This window comes from Geotrypetes seraphini, chromosome 11 (assembly GCF_902459505.1).
Source record: "Geotrypetes seraphini chromosome 11, aGeoSer1.1, whole genome shotgun sequence".
NCBI lineage: Eukaryota > Metazoa > Chordata > Amphibia > Gymnophiona > Dermophiidae > Geotrypetes > Geotrypetes seraphini.
This window is the reverse complement of record NC_047094.1, coordinates 48,126,805-48,144,477: the sequence shown is the minus strand read 5'-3', so window position 1 is coordinate 48,144,477 and position 17,673 is coordinate 48,126,805. Positions and strand designations below refer to the sequence as shown.

Sequence of the window (17,673 nt, the reverse complement as noted above, 5' to 3'; positions counted from 1 at the left end):
AAAGTTCTCTTAGGAACTCAGACCACACTACGCCACTTTCAAGGACTCTGACTTAAAGAGCTGATCACCAAGGGGACTCTGCACTGGTTGACATGTAAACTTATGAGAAACCAATACTGTAATGGCCAACAGCACAACTCGTCACTAGTCAGGGCTAACTAGTCCCAGCAGCATGGCCATATGCTTCCAAACACTTCTGCAGGTCATGGAAAAAGGTATTCAGATATGCATTACAACATAAAATAAAATAGAAACAGTAGCACAGAACTGACAAGAGTGCTAATAGAACAAGAATAGAATAGCATGTGGTACTACTATTCAATCAAAATGTCAAAACTGACATTACAAAATGGTGACATTCAAACAGCAACCCCCTTCAAAGAGTCAAAAAATATGGGCAGCATGGTGCCCATATTTTGTTTCAGTGGAGAGAGTTGTTTTTTCTAATACGACATACTGTCTGGAGTAGAGAGTTGCGCGGGGACAGAAATCCCACCCGTCCGTGCCAAAGTCCCACCCGTCCCCACGAGGAATCCCCTCCGTCCCCACCCATCCCTATAAACTACAGAAATAGTTATTTCATTTAATTATGCTACTGAATTAAAAACTCTGGTAGAAACCCATTTACAAATAAGCAAAAAGACTTTATTAATTTGGAAATATTAATTGGGAAGAATACATACTTTGTAAACAGGTTTCTACCAGAGCCTCTAATGTTTATAAATTTTTATCAACACAACTAATATACCACTTTATCCTAAAGCAAAAAAAAAAATAGATTTTTTTTTTCCTACCTTTGTTGCCTGGTTTCTGCTTTCCTCATGTTCTCATTCAATTCCTTCCATCCACTGTCTCTCTTCACTCTGTGTCTTCCATTTGCTCTGTTACTGTGCTTCTCCCTTTCTCCCCCCTTCTAAATTGGTCTGGCACCCATCTTCTTTCCTCCGCTCCCCCCATAGTCTGGCATCTCTGTCTTCTTCCCTGCCAGCGTCTTCTCCCTATTCTCTCTGTTCCCCATTTCCTTTCAGCGTCCTTCCCCCACCATCTTCCCCATGTCCTGTCAGCGTCCTTAACCCCCCTCTGTCTTCACCATGTGCTTTCAGTGTCCTTCTCCATGTCCTTTCAGCGTCCTTCTCCCCCCGTCTTGCCCATGTCCTTTCAGCGTCCTTCTCCACCTCTTTGTCTTCCCCATGTGCTTTCAGCGTCCTTCTCCCCCCCTGTCTTCTCCATGTCCTTTTAGCGTCCTTCTCCCCCCCCCCCGTCTTCCCCATGTCCTTTCAGCGTCCTTCTCCCCCCTTCTTCCCCATGTCCTTTCAGCGTCCTTCACCCCCCCCCCCCCGGTCTTCCCTATGTCCTTTCAGTGTCCTTCTCCCCCCTCAGTTTTACCTTAAGCGTCTTTTCCTCTCCACTCCACCTTTCCTCCCTTTCTCCCTCCCTGCCCCTTACCTTTGTGGCACTTCCCCGCCCGACTGACAACAGAACAGGCCCGGTCCGACAAACCTCCCTGCCCTGTAGCCGCGAATCTAAATTATCTTCTTACTGCAGCTGGAGTATTGAAGCTGCTGTAAGAAAGTAATTTAGATTCGCGGCTACAGGGCAGGGAGATTTGTCAGACCGGACCTGTTGTCGGTCGGTCTGGGGAAGCGCCACAAAGGTAAGGGGACCTGGCCGGCTGTGCTGCACCCGGGGCGGACCACCCTCCCTGCCCCCCCTTGGTACGCCACTGCCTTTTCCCTACCTGCCCTGCCGCAGCACATAGCCAAGCAGAAGTCTTCCCGATGTCAGCGCTGACGTTGGAGGGAGAGAGGGCTTTGCTTAAGCCGTCCCTCCGACGTCAGCGCTGACATCGGGAAGACTTCCGTTCGGTTGTGTGCTGCGGCAGGGCAGGTAGGGAGAAGACGAGCCTCTCGGCTGAGTACATCCAGCCCCGCAGGAACCCCGCGACCCTCGGAGGCGTCCCCACAGGATCCCTGCGACCCTAAGGGCATCCCCACGGGATCCCCGCGACCTGAAGGGGGAACCTGTGGGATCCCCGTCGTCCCCATGCAGCTCTCTAGTCTGGAGTTTCAGGCCAGGAACAGGTCTGCCATCAACCTTACGAGTCCTCAGCAGTGGGTCAGGTAAGGAAAATTCCAGAAATGCCTGGCAGTTTATAACTCTGTTGGAATCAGCTCTGACATCTGACACCATAAGCCTTTAATCACAGCTATCTATGTATCTTCTCCTGTTTATAACCCATCCTGCTTACTTTAAGCTAAACACTGCAATAATGGGCCCCTAATATGGCCATTAGATGTCACCACTGTGAAATGATCAACTCTAAAGCATCTATAGCCCAGTCAGGGAGCAAGAGAAATATTGGCATAGCCTCAAGGTTAGTGCAGCTAGCTGAGAACCAGGAACCAAGATTTAAATCCAGCCAATAACCCTTGTGATTTTTGATAGGTCTCTTCACCCTCCACTGCCTCAGATACAACTTAAATTGTAAGCATACTTGGGTAGGGAATTAACTTGTGTATCTGATTGTAACTCACAGAATAACCGGAATCTGCCCATTTAAGCATCAGGATTTACACCAGTGTGGCAGATTAAGGGATTTTTCCTCACCCATGCGAATATTATATCTCTGGGTAACAGGGGGTGCTAATCAGAAAGAAAATACTACAGATCCCAGGATGCACTGGGCTCAGCAACTTAGAGTTGAGTTACCTCAGAGGATGTGGAACAATTGCTGAGTCACCGGGGTGGGACCCAGACAGAGAGAGAGAGATACTTCTGCCCCAGGCTGGGTTCATTCTAGAGAGGTCCCCGAGGGAGAAAAAGGAACTCTCCAGTTTTCTCTAGAGATAGGTGGAGGCAGGCCTTGGGAACTGAAGCCTGTAGTAGCTGGCTGAGGTAAGCCACAGGTATATTCTTTTATTGGTGTGAAGCAAACAATAAAGCAAAGTGTTTTTGTGTCTGTGAAAGGTTTTTTTATGTGCTAATTACTCCTAGCAAGCCCTGCTAGCCTGCCAAACCAGGCTAGTCTCTCACATATGGTGTTTCTGCCTAGTTTTTAGCTTCTACTTTAATGAAGCTGGCTAGGGGTCTGTAGAGGCTGGGGACCTCAATACAGAAAGTTTTCTCTTTTTTAATGGAACAGCCTAAGGAGACAAGCTCCAGCTGAAGTTTAGTGAGGAAATTTATAACAGGTATTTAGAACCAGAAAATCAGGCATTTGATTTCTTATTGTTTTCTTTTCCTGAATAGAACTTGTGTGTATACCGCTCCAGTATGCTGACAGGCTTAATTAAGCTACTGTTGGCACCTGCTAAACCAGCAGCCTATCTGTGCATTGTAGCAGTGAGAGAGCGAGAGCTGCCTTATTACATCACTGAATTCAGCTGGGAATAGCTACCTGAGTTGGGCAGAGAAAAGAAACTGCTGTAGGAACAGGAACTGTTGAAGTCCTGAAGACCAGCTATTTGCTGTTAAATATGTAGCTAAATTAAGGGAGGAAAAGAAAAACCTCCAGAGGCAACTGGTGGAAGTCCAGGACCAGTTGTTTAGGCACAAGGAAAGTATGGAAGAGGCTTGAGAAGCCAACAAAGCCGTTTAGACTCAGTTGATTGAGATGGAAGTATCTAAGAACAAAATAATGAAGGAACTGAATGAGGAAGTTGACAACCTCAGAGCAAGGAATGAGGTACTGTCCCCAAAGTTAAAGGAACAAGTCTGCCTCATAACAGTCCAGAGGGATGACTATCAGGCCAAAGCAGAGGCTGCAAATGCCAAAGTGGAGCAGCTGCAGCAGGAGTTGGCAGCTATAGTATCAGGCTAGCAGTATACCAGACTGCAGGAGCAGCTAAATGAAGCAGTACAGGACTGTGAGGCAATGAAAGCAGAAGCAAGGGAGCTGGAAGAGCTGAATGGCAAGCACAAAAGGAAGTTATAAAGGATGTATCTCCAGGAAGAGGAGGGGGCAAAGATGACTGGGAGAACCAAGCAAAAGTGCACTCAGCTAAGAAAAGAGAATGATGTGTAGTCCCAGAAGTTGGAGGAGACCCAGGTTCAGCTTGCTACCAAGAATGCCGCTGGGCAGGAGTGCCAGAAACAATTAGAAAAATTAGATGCAGAGCTGCAAGCCATTCAGGAGCAGCTAAGAAAGAGTTTGTATACCACATCCTGAATAGTCAATCTGGAGCTACGAGGAGAGTATCCTGGGTCATGGGGGAAACACATACAAGAGCTTGTTCTTTGGCACCCATTTAAATAGTCAAACCTTGGCTAGCGAGTAACGTGATTTGTGAGTGTTTTGCCAGACGAGCAAAACATTTTATTAAATTTTAACTCGATAAACGAGTGCTGTCTTGTAGTAAGAGCACATATCGCGCATCATGTCACCAGAACCCACAGTTGAAGCAAGCACATCTTATGCTGAATATAATTTTAAAAAGTGTCACGCCCAATCTACTCACAGTTCAAGCACACATGACATACGTATATCTTACAAGTGTCACACCCAATTTACCCATAGCTCAAGTGCTCACGGCATACAGTATTTTGTATTAAAATTTTTGGGTTGTGGAATGAGTCGTCTGAGTTTCCATTATTTCCTATGGGGAATTTCGCTTTGCTATATGAGTGCTTTGGATTACGAGCATGCTTCCGGAATGAATTATGCTTGCAAACCAAGATTTTACTGTATATTCATTTTCTTCTTAACTAAACATCAACCTCGTGATTTCTTATAAGAACATGTTCCCTTTCTGAATTTCCATGCATAGGCTTAGATTTTCTATACAAAACAATAATTGTTCTCTTCAGATGTTTTTTTTACTTTAGACAAAATGGTTTCTCTGCCACTCAGGGCTTTCTAGTTTTAGAAACATTGCTGCATTTCTCTTCCCCAAATTGGATTGCTTAAACTTACCTCCTCTATGGTGAGTGGCATGCAAATCCGATACTCTTTCACTAACATGGCAAATGGACAGGGGAAAACGTCTGATAATCTGAGAGGCTGGTTACTGGGCAATGGTGACACCAGGTCAGCTTGCAAGACGAATGAGAACCATGCAGATATGTACTGAACTGTCTCTCAGGTAGGGCACCTTCATCCTGCACAGTGAGAAAAAGAAAAGGGTTCAGAATTCAATGACATGAGCCAACACAGACAGCTGAACCTCTCAATTCGAGCAACCAATATTAAGCACCCCAAATAATTGAAAGTCCATCCTTACAACATGGCCTGGCTAAGATTTTAATTAGTTACTTACTGGGGAAATGTTGAAAAATCCTCAAAATGAAAGGTGGGTAAGGAGAAAGACTCCTGCTGGAGGCTGACTGGTAACTAATATCATTATTCCACAGTAAATACAAAATTTATGTTTTGTGTGAATGCTGAACAGTAGTCCTGCAGTCAGGATTCATTAGTATGGCTTAGGAGCAAGTTGTATAGGTTTTTTTGTGCTGAGCAATATGGTGAGGGGCGCTGCTTCTGCTCCTTATTCTTTGTTAGACTTGAATTATACTGCTGCAATAAGGCAATTACTTTTTCAGTAGAATCGTTGACTATTGTTACTGATGATGTCAACTACTTCAAATACTAGTAGTTTGGATCATCTCTCCAGTTTGCAGGATCTTTAACCAGAAATTGTCGAGTCCTTTCTTGTCCATTTGTGTCAAGAACACCAAAGATGATATAAGTTCTCTTTGTTATACATGATGTCAGGCTGAAAGGACTGAGTGACTCACGTGGGAAAGCAAGACGTTTTACAAGTTGTGGATTGTGGAAGCTGAAGGTTTGCCACCCATCTTGGGCACTATTTAATTACTTAGTCTGTCATCAAAAAAGATGAGACCAGCCAAAATTTCTGATAAGTACCACAGATGTCTTGTTCAGATATTTCTAGTTCTGAAAGCAGAAGCAAGTCACCGAGTGGTGCTTTTACAGGAAGAGGTGCTTCATGCTAATAGTTGACACAGATGAGGCAAACAAAGAGAACCAGTTCTTTAATGCCCTGATTTTCTTTGGCTTTAAGAGAGAACTGCTGCTGGAACAGAAATATCTTAATACTGTAGATGGCCTTCGCCATCTACCGTACATGGTAGAAGGCTCCGGGTGCTCGAAATGATGGCTTTGCTTTATCTGTATCTGGGCAGCTGCCAAGAAAAATTAAGTAGAGCTCAAGAAGTTCCTTGTAGTCCTCCCTTGGATGCGGTATATTCAAGGCTTTGGGAAGTCCTGCTGGCTCAGCTGATCGGGGATTCCCATACTCCAATCAGATGAACCGGCAGGGAGAATAGGGGCTGCTGGCTCTGCCGTGGATATTTTTTTAATTTGTAGCACCTGTTGCACATGTGTCGTGTGAGCCCACAACACATACACAACAGCTACCAGCACTTCCAGAGCTGTTGGAAAATCTCTGCACCATTATTCAGTGCTGGGGGGGGGGCATTCTCTTTGGTGCATCGCAAGGAGAAATCATTAGAATATCAATGAGCTCCTTGCGATGCATTTGCAGAGCATTCTTGGTGGCTGCTACAAGGATTGGTAGTAGCTACGGAGAACCCTTTTGAACATTGTGAGGGTTTTCCATGCCAGTAAGACTAATTTAATGAGTAGTATTAAGCATAGTAGGATTCAAAAAAAAAGTTTGAACAAGTTGCTGTGGACAAGTCCATAAAATTATTAGCCAAGTAGACCTGAGAGCCATCATTTATTCCTTGAAGTGAGCTATGAGAAACAGATCTGTTTTTTATGACCTGTAATCCAGACTAACCACTATCAGAGATAAGATGCTGAGATGACTATACTATAATGCTTCTAGCCTGCCTAATCCCCATCAGTAGATTAGGTACATAACTATTGCAAATACATAAAAAACAGATGGAGTTCAATAACTTCTGAAAAACTAATAAGTAGGAACAAAATGAACATTTAAATGGTAAACAATTCCAAATTTTCACCACATAAAAAAGAAAAGATTTCTCATAAACAGACCTGTATCTTAGACCAGTGGTTCCCAACCCTGTCTTGGAGGACCACCAGCCAGTCAGGTTTTCAGGATAGCCCTAATGAATATGCATGGAGTAGATATGCATGCCTGCCACCTCCATTATATGCAAATCTCTCTCATGCATATTCATTAGGGTTATCCTGAAAACCCAACTGGCTGGTGGTCCTCCAGGACAGGGTTGGGAACCACTGTCTTAGATCTCTAGTAGTGGAAAAAGTCAAAAGCAACCTGGCAGAGCAAAAGACCCTAGGGAGCAAGATCCGGGCAGCAAAACCTCAGGAGCCTGACCAAATAAGCCCCCCCTTTATGAAGCCACATTAGGCTTTTTTATCACCAGCTGATAAAAGCTCCGACACTCATAGAATTCCTATGAGAGTCGGAGCTAATACTGCCGCAGCTGGTGATAAAAAAGCCTAATACGGCTTCATAAAAAGGGGCCAAAGATTTATATGCCAAGTAATTTGATGGATCTTGGTCACTCAGCATGGCTTTTCTTAACGTTCTCTCATTTTTGGCATAGAAATGGAGAAAGCTAACTGGGTTTTTTCTAAAAAGGGCAAACAAATTGTGGATGTTTTAGGGTCTGTCTTTTCAGACTGGAAACTAAACTGCTTTTCTATTACGAGTAAGATCTTTGTTTTCTGTATTGCTATATTAAACTGGCAGACTCAGACTTCGGCTGACGTATACATATAGATTAACAGGCACTTGCCTCAGTCAATATTTCTCTCAGAAGGGCCCTATGTCTTGATTTTCCTCGAGGTCAGTGTTGTTCTGCCACCTAATCAAATGGGCTCCACTTGCAAACATATAAGCACATTCTGTTCTATCACAGAGATCCTACTGAGGTTTTATGATGTCAAGCGTTCCAAGATCCAATGAAACTAACCAGACAGCATTGTCCCCGCAATATACAGAGCTTTATTAAACACCTCCAGCATAAATGTTGCATTATTTCTGGACTAATAAAGAGCTATTTTTGGTGCATTCTTAACATACAAATTAGCAGTAGAAAACAGTATATACTGAATTTACTCTAACTGATAACATTCAATGTGGTGCAGATGCTACTTGGTGTTCTGCCTCTGGCAGTTTTGCACTAGTTTAAAATGTGTTTAAAGTATTCCTTCTCTCCATGGGACTTTATGCTGCAGTCAATGTGAGCAAGGCATTATGTGTAATGTAGTTTTTTTTTACATTTTGAAGTCACCCCTGCTTACTGTATAAACTCTGTTTCTAGCAGCCTTTTTCCTAAGACCTCCTCCCTTTTTCTCTCATTTAAGCTTGGGTCTTTGTCTCACTGCCGTACATCCTGGTCACTTTTACAACCTTCACTCTGATGGGTCTGCAAAGGTGTGACCTCACATTGTTACCTGTTGCCAAGCTCTGTCCCTATTGGTCTCTTCTCCTTCCTCCCCTGCCTTCTGGGTATTCCCTGAGAATCTTTTGTCTTCAGACCCCAGTCACTCTTAAGCCTCCATCTTGAGCACGTGGTTGCATCCCCAGCAAAAGGCACCAGTATTTTCACCTTAAGCTAACCAGCCACATCTAATATAATAAAACGCTAGCCGCGCATGCGCACTCCATCTGCATGTTCTGTTTTCTGTGCGCTGTAGGGCACCGGTAGGAGTGTGCATGCGCGCGAAGCTCTCTCTCGCTCTCTCTCTCTCTCTCTCTCTCCCTCCCCCCCAAGGCGGATGTTGGCCGCCACGGCTGTCAGCGGCCCGAGGCGGATGTCGGCCGTCGCAGCTGTCGGTGGTTGCAGGCCACGGCGGCTGAGCCCGGACGGCATGGCTTTTCAAACCCCCACCGCCGCCGCTGTACCTTTTTAAAACCCTCTCCTCCCCCAGCTTTGTGGTTAAGGCCTGGCTTCTTCGGGCAGCAGCAGCGTTTAAAATTTGCTGCTGTTGCCGGCTTCAGGCCTTCCTCTCTGGCGGGTCCTGCCTACTTCATGTTTTCATGAAGTAGACAGGACCCGCCAGAGAGGAAGACCTGAAGCCGGCAACAGCAATTAATTATAAATCTATCCTCTGCATCCCTATCCATTCAATGTTTTCCCTCTGTATCTCTTTCCCTAGCCTACCACATGTTCAGTATCTCTTCTCTGTGTCTCTATCTTACTCTGTCCAGCATTCCCCTCTGTGCCACTATTCCTCCCTTCCTGTCCAGTTTTGCCTCTCTGTGTCCCTATTTCTATGTTCCCTCCATACCCAGCATCTCTTTGCTGTTTTCCTGAACCTTCCCAAGTTCACTTTCTCTTCTATCTCTTCCTTTCCTCATGCAACCACCACCCCTGAACCCCACCCCCCACCCCCTCCATAGTCCAGCATCTCTTTTCTTTCCTTCTCTCCCTTCATGATCCAGGGTCTCTCTCTCTCCCCTTGGTCTAGGATTTCTCTCTTCCTCCCTTCTTACTTCAAGGAATCTCTCTGTCCCCCTCCTTGGACCAAGGTATATGTATCTCTCCCTCCTTGGTCTAGCATCTGTCTGTTTTTCCCTCCCTCCTTCCTTGGTCCAGGATGTCTCTCTCTCCCCCCCCCCTTTGCTTCCATGGTCCAGGGTGTCTCTTTCTTTTCCCCCTTACCTTCTTAGTCAAAGGGAAGTGGGGTAGGAGGGGCAGAAAAAGGAACGGAGGCGTACTGCTGGGCAGGGGGAACAAGAAAAAGGGGTTGGTGGACAGGGGAAGAGGTGCTGATGGATAGGGGGGGGCAGAAAAATGAAGGCAGGCCTACTGCTGGACAGGGGGAGCAGGAAGGAGGTGATGATGGACGGGGGGAGGTAAAACAAAGGGAGAAGGGCTGCTGCTGGATAAGGTGAGCAGTGATAGGGTGGTGGAGGTCACAGGGGAGGTAAAAAGAAGGGAGAATGGACAGGGGGACAAGGCAAGGGGTGGTGGTGGACAGCCAAGGAAAAAAAAAAATAAAGAAAGAAAGAAAGACAGAAATACAGAAAGTGGCTAAGGAGAGAGAAAACAAAATAAAGACAGACGCATACACATATATTCTAGCACCCATTAATGTAACGGGCTATAAGACTAGTGCAAGAATAAAGAAACATTATGTATCATACCTGATAATGTTTGCTCCTTTAGTCACAGCAGATGAATCCACACAAGTAGGTTGTTTCCACCTACCAGCAGGTGGAGATAGAGAGCACAAAGTCGAGCACTGCCATATATACGATGGTCTGCTCACTGGTACTTCAGAATTCTCTATCTCCACAGGCGGATGGATGGTCTCTCCTGCTCCTGGTTTCATCTCTTGCTCCGCATGAAAGGATAACTGTTGCTCAGTCCTGCCTAGCTTGGCTCCTGTTACAGCTTTGCTGTCTCAGTTGAGAATGAGGATTAGGCTACTTGGGTGCATATTCAAGGACACAGCTAGTGGTGCCAGTTCCCTGTTCATCCCTTGGACCCCCATATATGCTACTCCTGCACTCTTATCTCCCTCCTCACATTTAAAAATAAAAAAGTTAAACCCAGAGGGAGTGTAGGGATGGGAGGAATTTCAAGAGAATACCTGTGATCTCAGCTTACACAACGAAGAGAACATCTATGATCTCAGATAACTATAATGAATAGGTTCCGGACCTGCAGCTGGGAGCTGGAGGGAGAGGTACAGGACCCGCAGTTTGGAGCTGGAGCTAGAGGGAAGGAGAAAGATGTTGGACCCATGGGAGGGGGATAGAGGGAAGTTAGAGAGGTGTTGGACACATTGGAGGGGGGTTGGAAGGAAGGGATAGAGGTGCTGGACCATAGTGAGGGCTGGAAAGAAGGAGGAAAGAGAAGGGAAGGGAAAGAGAGATGCTGAACCAAGGGGATAAAGGAAGATGGAGTGAAATATTGAACATAGCAGAAGAAGGGAGGAAATAAGAGAGTGAGAGACACATTAGTGTAAGAGAGGGGAGAAGCTGGACACAGGGAGATATATGAAAAGACATAGATGGGAGCATAGGGACAGGGGCACAAAGGGGAACAAGGCATGGTACACGGACACAGTCAGTGGGGCAATTCCAGACATGGGAAGGTATATGGACACAGAAAGATGGCTAGACATGGAAGAATAGGAATGCAGAAGGGAGATGCTGAACTTGGGGGAGGGTGTCATAGGTACACAGAGGAGCGATAGTGGACACAGGGGGAGGGGATAGGGACATAAGACTAGTGATAATAATGAAGGCAGGGAAATGGACATGGAGAAATACCATAAAGGGAAGTATAGGAGACAGAGAAATGAAATGGGGAAAAAAATATACACAGATATGGAAGATGGATATTGAGCATGTGGAAAGAAATGTCAAATGAGTCGGTACACCCTAGCGAGTGAGTTAAGAGAAGACAGAAGGAAACCAAAACCAGAGCTTGAGACCAATGTGATTTGAAGAATAAACTCCCCTTTTACAAAACTGTAGTGTGGTTTTTAGTGCTGGCCGTGGCAGTAACAGCACCAACGCTCATAGGAATTATGCTATGGTTTTGTAAGGGGGAGAAGGGCTGAAATGACCAGACAACAAAAAGGTAGAAAAAATAATTTTTATTTTCTATTTCAGATTTAAAATGTATATCCTGCCAGAGCTGATATTAGACATAACTGGGGACAACAAAGCCCACTACCAGGCCATGCTTCTTTAGCTTCCAGCAGATTTAGGGCTCTCTCTGGCCGGGGGTAGTTGTCCTCCCCTAACACTATTTTTACCATGTGTGACTGAGGCATTCTGTTAGCATGATTTTTTTATGTAGCATTCTGTAGTAATTTGGCTCGTTTAGTTTTCTCAATAGTAGAGGGGATATTTGTGAGGGGGAGGGTAGGGGAGTCATGGGTTTTGTTGATCCTTGTTCTGTATTATTTGTGATTTATAAGATGACAATTGTACAGAATATTGTTTCTTTTTATACTTTAATAAAATCATAACTATTCAAGGTTTGTGTGGATGGGATCAATACAGAATTTGCTGGGATGGGGAGGGAATAGGAACTGAGCTCACATTGATGGGATGGGGTCAGAGCTTGCAGGGATGGGGCAGGGACAAAGGCTGGGATTCACTAACCTGCCCGATCAGGCCCGATCTGGGCAGGTCTGATGAATTCAGGAACGAAAAATATGCAGATGGGGGAGATCAGAGGAACGCCCCCATCTGCCTGCATGGATCGCTCTATAGCACATGCCTCTCTGAGACGCGACTTGGTTTTGTTTTTGTTTTTAAACTTAAAAAACTTTTTTTTTGTTAATTTTTAACCCTGCGAGCCTGTGGTTTTAACCCATGGGTTAAAACCACGGGCTTGCTGGGCGGGGAAGGGCAGGAGAACAGCGATGCTGCAGGAGAGCTTCAGGGAAGGGCAGGAGAATGGCAATGCGGCAGGAGAGATTTGGGGAAGATCGAGGCAGACCAGGGTAGCATTCGGGGCGAGCAGGCAGGAGATTTTGCAGCGCAGAGAGCAGGGCTTCCAGTTGGAAAGACGTTTTCGACTGGTCCCCAGCAGTCACTTCTTCAGATGATCGGCTAGCCCAATCGGATCAGAAATTTGGTGTTGTGAATCGCTTCCCAGCCTACTTTGCATGCGTTTTACCTCATTTGCATGCACAGATTCGAAGCGGATTGCAGGAGAGGTAAGTGAATCAGGCCAGATGGAAATTGATAGAAAAGGGGGGGTCGCAAACCGATTGATACACGATCAGTTTGCTTTGTGAATCTAGCCCTAAGTTTGTCCCTGTGTCATTCTAGCCCAACGCTCATAGGAACTGAATGAGTGTTGGAGCATCTATCTCGCCAGCCCACATTAAAAAGCTCTACCATGGTTTGATACAAGGGATCCTATGTGTGCAAGAATTAGAACTGTGAAAGGAACTAAAAAATAGCTGTTGTGTGCAGTGTAAAACTAATAAAAAAATAAAATGAAATTGTAGAGTGGATTTAAAAGTATATGCTTATAGAAAACAGTGACTGTGCAGTGTACAGATTCTGCCAATTGCCAGGAAAAAAAAAAAAAGACGCCAGAACGAAATAAAATAAGCAAGAAGTATCCTATATAAAAAAACCCTAGCCGCTCATGCGCACTCTTATCTGCATGCTCCCATGATCCGTATGTCTGTGGCCGCAGGAGTGCGTATGCGCGCTTAGGGTTCTTCGGCGGCGGCGGCTTCACCCCTCCTCCCCGGCACACCCGAACCCCCATTCAGCATCCCATCCGACCCTCCCTTCCCGCGGTCTGCCCGGCTCCCTTAGTCCCTTGCCGCCGTCCTTCTTCCCTTCCCGTGGTCCCGACAAATGTCCTGATTCCAGCAGCGACCGCAGCACTCTAAAAACGCTGCTTCGCGGCCTTCTACTGCCCTGATGTGCTCTGCCCGACACAGCAGAGCAAATCAAAATTCCCCCAAAAAACTTCTTATCTAGGGCTAGATCTTATCTTTTTTTCTTTCTCCAAGCGTGATAATGACAAAAAGGCCGTCAGCTGGACAGATTCAAAGAAAACATATTTCTGTGAAGAATAAAACACTATGGGGCTCATAATCAAAAGAGAAAAACATCCAAAAACCGGCCTAAGTCGGCACTTGGACGAACATTTCTCAAAAATGTCCAACTTGGACTAACATTTCTCAAAAACATCCAAGCACCGATAATCAAACCGGGTTTTGGACGTATTTCTAAACGACTTAGGCCCTCATAGTGCCGCTCAACGTCCAAAGCTAATCGGGGCGTTTCGGGAGGCGTGTCGAGGGCGGGAGTTGGGCGGGACGTGGGCTGGCTTAGACTTAGTCGTACAGCATGTATAACCAAAAGTGATACAGCCCACAATCGACGGAACTTGGACGTTGTGACTTAGACCATTTGAAATAATGGTCTAAGTCACAAAAACCCACCTAAACTCACCAGATATGCACTGAAAACACATAAAACAGACCCCCCACACACTACCCCAGTGGTCACCGACCCCCCCCATAAAAAATTTAATCACAACTTTAAAATTCAGACTCCAGACCATCATCACCTGGCCGCCTGGCATAGGAAAGCCTAGTCGTCCAGCACAGAGGCAGCTTAAGTCGTCTTGGGGGTGGGTTAGGAACCCATAGAGAGGAGGACCCATGCCCATAAGCCCCTGTAATTACTGCATTGATACTTAAACATGTGCACTGTCCTATACACCCCCAAAACCCTTTTTTACTGGCATATAAATGGCTCCTACAGCCATAAGGGTAGTAGGAGCCACTTGTCAAGTAGGGGTGGACAAGTAGGGGTGGTAGATAAGTGGGTCTAGGGGATTCTGGAGGTGGTTTGTGGGGCTCACCATCACCTATAAGGGAGCTGTAGTGAGGAGAAGACATGGCACCCTGTTTGTGAAGTTCACAACAGTGCTCTGTAAGGTACCCCACTATTTAGGTGCCCTGTCTGGGTGTTCTGTCCATCACTTTGCAGGCCCCTCCCACGTCCAACAGGGCTTGTTCTAGACGTTTTGGACTTGGACGGACAGTTGGATGAAAATGTGCTTTAAAGATCGACGTTTTAGCGGCTTGGACGATCAGATCTTCAGGACGTATAATTGGACGATTTTCGAAAGTCAAAGGATGTTGGACGTCTCTTTCGAAAATGAGACTTGGGCTCTTTTTTACTTTGGACGACTTGCGAAATAGACGTAAACGGACTTAGACGTTCCTTTCGATTATGCCCCTCCACACATTTGCATGGGTGATGTAAATAAAAAGTTGCCTCTAAGGCTAACACCCCTGTTTTTAATAACAGAAATTCTTTACGACGTCTCTGGGTATCTGTCCCATTGATTTTTATATTTTATGTGTTTGCTATATTTGTAAGGTATGGCTCTTTCTCCTGACAAAGGCGAACCAGCCGAAACAGGGCCATGTTGAGAGCTTTATGCGATTCATGCTTTTTACAGTGGAGTAAAATTTATGAGAATCCTGCACTTTTACATGTCCCATTTTGTTTTGTTTTTTTGCAGTGGCAGAGGCTCCTCACACAGCTGACATGAATGAAAGGAAGGAAAAAGAAACAAGAGGATAAGTCAATGGAGAGAGATACTGGGAAAGAAAAACAGGGAAAATGGACACTGGAAAGGGAAGAAGGTGGCAAGCGGATGGATGCTGGTAGGAAGGTAAGAGTGTGAAAATACAGATGCTGTGCCACACAGCCATCACCACCAAAGGAGGAAGTACTGTACAATTGATGCCACCAGTAGAGAATGCTACCTGTATGCTAAAGAGGAGTTACTTACCGTAACAGGTATTATCCAGGGACAGCAGGCACAAATTCTCACAACCCACCCACCTCCCCTGGTTGGCTTCTTAGCTGAGGAGACGCGCGCCCTATGTCGGGCGGGAAGGCACTCGCGCATGCGTAGTGCGGCAGTCGCGAACTTTCTAAAAGTTCTTCAAGCAAGTCTGCTTGCGAGGCTGACCGCATTGGGGCTCCGTGGATGATATCACCCATATGTTGAGAATATCTGTCTGCTGTCCCTGGATAATACCTGTTACTGTAAGTAACTGTGCTATATCTCCCCTGTAGTTAAAAAGAAAAAGAGCAGTTATTACATATCCTTGGCAAATTCTCAGCCTTGTGCTCCCCCCCCTCCCTGTTTATAGAAGCAACTGTACTTTATCCCAGGACAAGCAGGCAGCATATTCTCACACATGGGTGACCTCCAAGCTAATCAAAAAGGGATGGTGGGAGTGTTGGCAATTCAGGAGAATAAATTTTGTAATACTGCCTGGCCAAAGTGGCCATCCCATAAGGAAAAAGAATTCAGACAATAATGAGAGGTGAATGTATAAACCGAGGACCAAGTGGCAGCTTTGCAAATTTCCTCAATAGGTGTGGATCTGAGGAAAGCCACAGAAGCTGCCATAGCTCTGACCTTATGGGCTGTGACTTTACTGTGAAGGGGCAATCCAGCCTGGGCATAGCAGAAAGAGATACAAGCAGCCATCCAGTTGGAGATGGTATGCTTAGAGATTGGATGTCCCAACTTGTTTGGATCGAAGGAGATGAAAAGTTGAGGAGCAGTTCTGTGTGGTTTGGTGCATTCCAAGTAGAAGGCCAAAGCATGTTTACAGTCCAGAGTATGAAGAGCTGATTCTCCAGGATGAGAATGAGGCCTTGGAAAAAACACTGGAAGTACAATAGATTGATTTAGCACTCTATACTGAAAATGATGATTTTCCACCCGAAATCTGAGAAACTTGCGAGAGGCTGGATGAATGGGGATGCGAGTGTAAGCCGCTTTGAGATCCAGAGAGCATACCAATTGTTGTGATCTAGACGAGGATACAAGGATGCTATAGACAGCATCCAAAATTTTTCTGACAAGAAATTTGTTGAGAGCTCCGAGATCCAAAATAGGTCGCAGATCTCCCGTCTTCTTCGGAACAAGAAAGTAATGGGAGTAAAAACCCCTGCTCTGCTGTTCCAGATGAACTTCCTTGATGGCATGGAGACAAAGCAGAGCTTGAACTTCCTGAAGAAGAAGGGTGGTCTGCAACAAATTGGAAGGATACTCTCTTGGGGGAAGATCTGGTGGAACCTGGATGAAGTGAAGAAAGTAACCTTCCCTGATGATAGTGAGGACCCAGAGTCGGATGTAATAAGTTCCCATCATTGGTAAAAATGATGGAGAAGACCTCCAATGGGGAGAGGAGAGGACAAAGGCAGAATGATTGAGGTTATGTTCTGTGTTAGATGGTCAAAAAGACCGAGAGGTCTTGGGTGCAGCAGGAGTCTGAGGTTTTTGCTGCCATTGCTGTTGCTGCTGTTATTTCTTAGGAGGCGGCCTTGAATAAGGTGCTGACTTTTGAGGATAATGCCTTTGGTAAGATGGAGTAGGCCTATAACCCTTAGCAGTGGAAGGCTTGGGCTTTGGCCTAACTATGGAGGCAAACAACTTCTCATGCTCAGATAAGCGTTTTGTAGCTGCCTCAATAGAGTCATCGAACAACTCATTGCCCTGGCATGAGATGTTGGCCAGTCGATCTTGTAAATTCGGATCCATGTCTACAGTGCAGAGCCAGGCAAGACAGCGCATCGCCACCAAGAACGCAGTGACTCTAGAGTACATTTCAAATGCATCATATGCAGCTTGAACCACATGCATGCGAAGTTGACCCAGAGTGCTGAAACTCTGGAAGTCAATATTGAGGGAGATACTTGAAAAAATTAGGCATGGCATTGACCAAATGCTTCAGATAAGAAGTAAAGACAAAGTTATAGTTCAAAATGCGGTTTGTCATCATCGAATTTTGATACAAACGACGGCCAAACTTGTCCATAGTTCTTCCCTCTCGACCAGGAGGGACGGTGACATAAGCTTTTGCAGGATTAGATCTTTTCAAAAAGGATTCAACGAGAAGAGATTGATGCGAAAATTGAGACTTCTCAAATCCTTTACAAGGAACCATCCTATATCGAGATTCCATCTTTGCTGGTATAGCAGGAACGGAATATGGTATAACAAGATTTCTTTTGAAGGTTTGAGAAAGAATGCCATTCATGGGTAATTTGAGAGAATCCCTAGGAGGCTGAGACATACCTAGTTCTTCCAAATACTCTTAGAGTATTTTGAGTCAGATTCCAAACTAATGTTAAGATCTCTACTCATTTGGGATAGAAATTTGGTAAAGGACACCGGATCTGAAGAGGTATGACCCCTTGAGGAGAAGGTGTACGAGAACCC

At 45.5% G+C, this 17,673-nt stretch overlaps 1 protein-coding gene across 2 annotated transcripts in view; it reads right to left on the bottom strand.

Annotated features, from left to right (window-relative positions):
- The window catches only part of LOC117345442 (cytoplasmic phosphatidylinositol transfer protein 1-like), a 207,958-nt gene that overhangs the window by 176,311 nt on the left and 13,974 nt on the right, over positions 1 to 17,673 (bottom strand). For both annotated transcript variants that reach the window (XM_033914066.1, XM_033914064.1), the window contains exon 2: positions 4,913 to 5,097. Coding sequence is in view for 1 of the 2 variants with exons in the window: in XM_033914064.1 (XP_033769955.1) it covers positions 4,913 to 4,960 (48 nt within the window). In the remaining variant the exon portion in view is untranslated. The remainder of the gene's footprint in view (positions 1 to 4,912; positions 5,098 to 17,673) is intronic.